We start from the raw sequence: 8,171 nt of genomic DNA, 5'->3' as shown, positions 1-8,171 counted from the left end.
CTGTTGTAGTTGTTTGTAGTAAAAGAGCCGTAATTGTTATGAGTAGATTTATCGAAATGATTCTGCAAAACAGCATCCAGTTAGCATTCTAGTTGTTATATGAGTCTGGTGAAAAATTAATCTGGACCATGACCATGATCAGTTTTATTTATGTATCACATCATGTAAAGATTTCCAACTTACTATCCCAAGTATTTAAACGTTAAAAACACAAAGTAGGTTTATCCTCAGACGAGCTGCCTAAATCGTGCTGATACGGGAATGTTGTGTACCTAATGGTTAAATGTTGATCAGAACGACTTTAAGATTATTGATATGATTGCCAGTACATTTTCTACTTGGCTCATACGTCAAATGTCTAGGAGTCGCTCTGCCCATAATCTTTTTATCGCTTGCCACACAATTACAAGGAAATTTCATGGTATAGAATGTAATAAGATCTAAAAGAGAAGACCAGCAAGTCACTAAGCTTTTATCGGATCCCATGCATGTCAACTTTTTGTTTTCTCAAAGTAAAGAACCAGATTGGTGTGTATTTCGGTGTATAGCATAACATTACTTGTGTGCTTCAGCATTGACATCAACTTCATTTAGAGGGCGTTTGGTTTATGGTTAATGAGCCCGGTTACAGGAATCGGAACCTCGAACCCATCTGTTGGTGTTTAGATTAGCAATTTTGTGCCTCGTTTTATTGTCATCCCTTCCTCATTCTGCTATTGGCTACATGAAGAGTTATAAAAGTATGACTTGGACAGAGATACATTGAACTGCCTAACATCATTTGGATTGAGTTCCTGTCCTTGTGATCATATTTCGATATTAAGGTCTTCGATTTCCATATATCTAATACTCATAAGAAATATACCAGTAACTAATCGGTGAATGAACTTTATAACCATTTTTGCCACAGACAAGAATGAATTGAGACAACGAAACAATAAATTTTGGGTATGCAATTGCATCCGTATGAGTCATTTATTCATTGGATGTTACATTTACGCATGTGAATTACTCACCAATCTCTACTAGTGTCAGACTAATTTCCATACTGTCATAGTATAATCCAATCTAAGTAGATAGCAGCATACTTACATCTAGAAAATGTAAACTAATACAAGCTTCTGAGCAGACCAGGACACAGATTAAGTATCTGAGAAGGTCTTTTTACATATATTTGCAACAAGCCTCTAAAGAAGTGTATGATTATATGCTATGATCTCTCCACATATGTTATCAGATATAAATCAATCTTTGGGCAGTTTTACAAGTCCGGCATGGAACGATACCTTCACTGTTTTTAAATTTTAATGCAAGTTGCAATGTCAGTAGGTATTCTGCTTATGCATTCGATGACATGTTTATACTGAAGATATATGTTTTTATTCTTCTGATCTTTCATCTATGTGCCTAGAACAGAACAATATTGGAATAGCACATTTTAGGAATTATAAGATTATGACTGTATCCTCCTGATAAGCTGGATTTTGGTTCACATTTTAGGAATTATAAGATTATGACTGTATACCGAGACATCTAATTTAACCAAACAGTCCATGATAAAATGAACTTGACCTCCTTGAAGGATCACTAGATAGAAATAACATGCATCAGACAGGTGTGGTATGTTCATCTTGTGCAGTTGTGCTGTTAAGTACTTGAATTTGTGGTTCCAGGCCGGCATTTGAATCTTGGTGAACTATCTATATATCGCAATGTTGTCGACGACAAGATGATAACTTGTAGAATTCAGTACAGTAAAACCTTACTGTTGAAGTTGTTCATAGTAAAAACAACAGCAAATTCATGAATGCTGATCTTTTGAAATGGTTCTGCAATATAGCATACTTATTTTCCCAACATTCCGGAGCCCTGTCTAGACTCTACTGATACGGGAATGTTGTGCACACTTAGCAGGCTCTTAATCAGAAAGACCTTAAAAGTCAAAATATTAGAACATCATAATTCACTGATGAGTGATTATAATAACCTATCATTAACCTAAATGAATACAAGTGATTTGTACTTGAAGGAATTGACTTTGTGCCCATGGTGTAGCCAAAATGGATTACTTGTCATCAACCAACCATTATGTTCCCTTTCTGCCCATGTAAGTGTCTCTCCACCATTAGGCCCAAGTAAAAAAAGCAGTTCAATTGGATTCTCAACTGACTTTTACTCAAATAATTCTTTAACTTATACTTTCACAGCCACTTTTTCTTCCAATAACTTTTTAAACACTTATTATTCCCACAACCCACAAAGGAAGAAAATATCTACTTGCATGATTAATTTGATTGACCTTAAAAACATGGTCAACAAATAAGTTTGACCAGATTAGTTGTATATTGGAGTTGTTGAATTGATAGGGAAATGTACGTGTCAAATAAATATATAAGTGATGAGTTTGAGAAGAATGTTTTGTCCCCTTGTTTATCGAAATTTTATTGTAGAAATTTGCTAATGGTTAAGTGGTGGGCTCATGAGATAAACCATAGTCCTGGTTTACTAGAAAAGATGCAACTGATAGATTGATATTTACAAGTATTCAGAAGCATGCTTTATTTCTAAAAGAAAAAAGAGGAAAAAGCGAGTGGGTGATTTCTTATTGCTGTAGCCTTGTAGGTGGCTATCTTCTCTGATAAATAATACTTGGGCGGTCAGGATGAGCGACAATTAATGAATTTAAGATTCAGCTCAACTAAATTTTTTAAGATAGCAGAACCGTAGCATGACATAAAACAAAACATAAAATTGTCATTAAATTGATTAAATTTTAATTCCCTCTGTCTAGCAGGTTCTTTATGACACTTTTTAACACACATTTTGAGACTCCTACAAAATATTGTTTCGTAAAAAAAATTAAAATATTTTTTCCTGAATAAAAATTTGATGTTTAGATTGTTTATTAAAAATAATAAAAAAAACGTTATGAATTATATTTCATAGGACCCCAAAGTACGTGCAAACAGTGAACGTAAACAACCTGACAACGATGGACTATATAATATAATATACCATAGGATTATTTTTATTTTATTTCTTGGCAGTGGGGTAAATATACCATCGGACTTCACTGATAGCTTATGGCTTATGCTGTTATACATGAGAAATTGAGAAGAGGATAACAAAAAAATCCACAACAATGGGCTCTCTCATTTCCATGCAAGGTGACATGTGGTCCTCCAGAGGCTATAAATCCACGGCTGCAAATGATCTACAATTAAAATAGATGTGCTAAAGGAAAAGATGTATATCCACATACAATGACAGTCAAGATTATTCCTCTGTTGCTCAACACACAAACAAAGCTACAAATCCTGATATTTCTTTTAAAGTGTGGCCAAGATTTACTCTTATTCAACTTGAACATATTCCAACCAACTCTGAAGCTACACCCCATGGATGATAAAGCAGAGTTTTGGCATTTGCATTGAAGTGGGTAGCTTTTTGCCTTTTTCAAAGGGCAAAAAAGATGGAAAAGTGGAAGAAAATGAAATGGAAAAACAGATGCAAAACACTGAGTCAATTTCATGACCTACCCATATCACAATTGGAGAAGCAACTAGTTGTGGCTCATATTGTTCATCACAACAAAATATCTATGGTGTTTCTTCCCTCTTTCAACATGGTACACATATTGTTAGTCCAAGAATCAAGATGAGAAAGTTTTGCAGAATATATCTAAGTAGATTCACATGGGACAACAGTTTTTGTTTCTATTGGATCAACTGGTTAAATCTCATTCTTGAGAATCCTAATTGAATAACATAGAAATTTTCAGTAGAGCCATTAACGGAACTTGATATTGAGAAAATGATATAGTCTGCAGTCCCAAAAATAGGCTTCCGGGTGAAGGAAATGATCAGGTTCGGACCCCTCCTAACAGCATAAGGTTTCATCAAAAGACATATAATATGATCGTTACTATTGAAAGGTCTCTGGTATCTTCAGTCTCTGCTGGTGTAACATTTTTCATAACAGACTATTAGCCCCTGGAAGACGAACAAGAACAACGCCCTACCTTTTAAAGTTTCTGAACATGTAATGGTTGCATTTCTGTTTATACAAGTAACATGCTTTCGAATTCTTAAGAAATACTAAAACAAGACATGGGTACTATAACACAGATATTCATTATTGATCATTTCATCAAGGAAACTGAATTTTACATCATTGAACATCTGGAACATGGAGCTTAAAAAATTTGTAGCTCTTGTTACTCCTAGTGTCAGTAAGTTTTGACACGCGCACACAAAGTTTAGTTTAGACATAGTCTTCTGAGATATGTACATCAAAAACTAAAAAAGTAGAATACTCACCAAAGTAGAGAAGGTTATTTTTTGTATTAAACAGGAAACATGAGCTGATTTCCTCCGCAACCTGCAGGAACCACTTGCTACGCTCCACAGCATAAATTTAAAAAAAATCTTCTGCAGTAGATTTTTGTGTGCTGGGCCTTGATATCAGCGTTTATCTTCATTGATGGACGTAATTATCTCTGAACAAATCCACCGGACTGATACAGACATATGTGTATACTGATGACAACATTGTTTAAACATGCAAGATTAGACCCTCTCTTGGAATCTGAGGGACCTTGACATAGCTGCAGGGTTAGCATTTAAAATTGGCGATGGTTTAAGTACGTTATTCTTTTCATCTTTCTTTGGTTGAAAGGCTTTGCTAATAGAGTCATTCTTTATTCCAAGACTAGCAAATATTGAACCCTTTGCTGTTTCATCAAGGTCATCAATCCTCAAACTTTTTGGAACTAAAACAGATCTTTCAGAATCATTCTGTTTGCAGTGTTCACTGTCTTCAACATTGATTGGTCTGAGCAAATCACCTTCCCTAGAATGCTTTCCTAATACTTGTGATTTTGAATCATAAATTGAAGCATCTTGGTGTGCTACCTGAGGTGGAGGCTGCAACCAAGGGATACTCCAAGAAGCTGGGACATTATAATTCCAGTAAGGTGTTGGATAGTATGGAAATGGAACTCCAGGAGGGTATATGGCTTGCATGGGAACTGTAGAGTTCCAGGGACAAGGCCAAGGTAGCGTCGGATGAAATGGAACTTGAGTGGGGAAACCTTGGATACCATGTACCTCCGGCTCTGCAGTTCCATCTTTCTTCCGTTCCATGTTTGAGTTCAATTTTTTGTTGGAAGATCTACTGGAGCAATCATCAACATGTTCTCCTCCTTTACAAGGGATTGCAACTCCTGGTTTCTGAAGCCCATTTTGTATACTGTTTGGAACCTTCTTCTCGGCAATAAAAACAGAAGACATGGATTCACCGAGGGATGAGTCTGCACCAAATGAGAGGACCGTTTCATTATTTTTTATTGCACCATTGTGTATTCCATTTGAAGGATCAATTCCAGCTGCACGGAGTGCTACAGATACAGTCATATGACGACAGTGTGAATCAGAACTCTTGTTCTTGCGACGACCAGCACCGACAGGCATGTTCCTCATTGTTCCTCCAGCAGTCCAGTATCTCTGGCAGCTCTTACAAAAGTGTCGGGGTTGGCTAACATTGTAATTGTTGTAATAACAAAACTTTGTGTCCATGCTGTTACATCGAGGACAAGGAAGAATCTTGTCTGGCTTCTTCAACGTCTTCTCTTGAGTGTCAGTTGCATCACTCTGCTCATTATCTGTATTTGGAGGTTTTAATGTTGCATTTTCTTCATTTATTGAGGGGGTTTTAGGGCTGTCACCTCCCCCTGTCGATCCTTTTGACTCATTTGTGATTGGCGATGCTTCTTTGTCTTGTGATTTTTCCTCACCTTTTTCTTCAACGAGAGCCTGGAATTCAGCAAGAATCAACATTAGTGGCCATAAAACTTGTTCTGAATCATACAGTAGCAAGAGTATGACACAATTGACAACTCACATGATTATTTTCTACTAGCTCGTAGCCGACCAGAACATTTAGCCATAATACCTACGACCTACCCTCGGACCTAACAAGACAATAGACAATTAGACATCCTTTTCTATCTAATAACTCACTTCGGACAAATTAAAGTTTTAAGATCTTCAATTTCTCAGACTGTATAACAATATTGATTATCCATCTTCACTAAAACAACTACTCTACTCTGTGGAGAATAGTGTAGTAGCAAGGTCAGCAAACAATCTATCATGATTTTGAGTGAGAGTAACAAGTAAATCCAGTTTCGTACAAGGATATCATTATCAATCTAACTTTGAACCTCCCAAAACAATGAACTCTGCAATTAAAAAGTTTGTGAACATAAAAACCACAAGATGTGAACAATTGGATATGACAACTAATGAAGAGAAAAATCAATTCAAACTATGTAACAACTACCAAGAACATCAATTCATAAGTTCCAACCAATTCATTTAATTTCACAATTCAACACTTACAACTTATGTAGTCCTCTAATATTCATCAAATTCAAACCAAAAAAAAACCCATAAACCCAAGTAAACTAATCTAGAATCAAGCCAAAAAATTGACTTTTATCAAATCAGCCAATCCAAGAAGATAAATCACATAACAAAACCAATAAAGAAATGTTACAACTACAAAACCCACTTAAAAAATCATACCTTTTCCCCATCTGATCCATCTTCCCCTCCCAAGCTCCCACCTTTACCCTCCCCTGACCGAACCCCGCCGGAATCTTGGCCGGAGCCGGCCGGAACTTTCTCAGCCTCCGTCAACACAATCTTTTTCCCAAACAGCTTAATACCCAGATCCTTCTCCTCCCCCATGTCTCCGAAAATATCTCCGAAAAAATCGCCGAAAAAATCTCGCCGGAAAATTATGACGGCGTGAGCCTATTATATAAAATATATATAAGTACTGTATATATAGAGAGGGAGAGATTTGTGTAAGTCTTTGCTGGCAGTGAGGGGAAGTAAGAAAATGATCCACTTGGAATCAATAAAAAGCACCACTACAAATGTGGATCCCACGTCAGCACAAGAGGGTTTTTTCTGAGCCACAAGTTTTTCGAGGTCTTTTTATGTGAGTTTACTTGTTTGCCCTTAGATGCTTTGTAAATATAAACTCATGGTGACAACTAGGTAGCTTTATACAGGTGGAGAGATTTGATTGGGTGGAGCGAGGGTATAATTGTACTTTAGGGGTTATATCCAGATCTTGAAAAAGGTGATTGGAGTATCTGGTATCCAATAGCTTTGCTATCATCTCCAGCCTGGCAGGATTCTGTTACACTGGATCACTGCTCTCTTTTTTCTCAATTTTTTAAAATTTTAACATTATAACCAAAAAAAATGGTACTCACTTTACCCTCTTAGATTCTTATCAGGCATTTTAAAAATTTTATAATTCATTTCCTCTCAAACAAAATTTAATATTTAACAATTTTTTATATATATTTTAAAATATGTGTCAGGTAATAAAAAGAATTGTGAAAGAAGTGAAAGGTACAACAGAAGTATTTGATAATATTCAAACCTTCGACATGAGAATAATATAATAACACCCATTATTGTTCATGCACGAACGTATTTAATCAAAGCATTTTGACGAATTTAATTTATTTTCTAAAATATAATTAAATTTTAGTAATTGTACATGAATTTGTTTTTATATTTGTTTTTATACTAGCTAATATAAGTTAAAAAGAGTAAAAAGGTGAAAAGAGGAAGAGTTTATAAATATAATGTGCAATATCAAAGTACTTATGAAAATATTATTATGTTTAAAGTTAAATTTTTGACTAATATGAAAGATTTAAAGAATTAATTTTCTTTTAAATAAGTTTAAACAGCTCACTATGAAGGTTCTTGGTCTCATAAATATATCAATATGACTATTCATGTTATTTTAAAAAAATCTCAATATATTTTGCAATTTTATTTAAATTATTATAAATAATAATACTTAAATAATAAATAAATATAAGGAGTTTACTAATACTTCCTTCGTTTCAAAATATATATCCACTTTAGAAGAAAAAAAATTGCTTCAAAATACTTGTCCACTTCAACTTTCAATACAAATTTATATTTACAAAATCAACTTTCCTTCACATATTTCAAATTTATATCTCCAAGATCAACTATATACTCCGTCCGTCTCCCTCAATTGTTTACATTGGAGGGGGACACGAAGACCAAGACAATGTATGAAAAATGAGTGAAATTAGATGAAAAGTGGGTAAA

General features: G+C 34.9%; 1 protein-coding gene across 1 annotated transcript; it reads right to left on the bottom strand.

Moving 5' to 3' along the window:
- Positions 1 to 4,114: 4,114 nt before the first annotated feature.
- Positions 4,115 to 6,900, bottom strand: LOC108193137 (cyclic dof factor 1). Its single transcript, XM_017359659.2, has 2 exons — positions 6,588 to 6,900; positions 4,115 to 5,813 (listed from the first exon to the last, which is right to left on the bottom strand). The coding sequence occupies exons 1-2, from the start codon at positions 6,750 to 6,752 to the stop codon at positions 4,569 to 4,571; spliced, it is 1,410 nt and encodes a 469-aa protein (XP_017215148.1). The 5' UTR covers positions 6,753 to 6,900; the 3' UTR covers positions 4,115 to 4,568.
- Between the last annotated feature and the right edge of the window lie 1,271 nt (positions 6,901 to 8,171).

Source organism: Daucus carota, chromosome 7 (assembly GCF_001625215.2).
Source record: "Daucus carota subsp. sativus chromosome 7, DH1 v3.0, whole genome shotgun sequence".
Taxonomy (NCBI): Eukaryota; Viridiplantae; Streptophyta; class Magnoliopsida; order Apiales; family Apiaceae; genus Daucus; species Daucus carota.
Note: the sequence above shows the minus strand (reverse complement) of the source record. Positions and strands in the feature narration are given on the sequence as shown.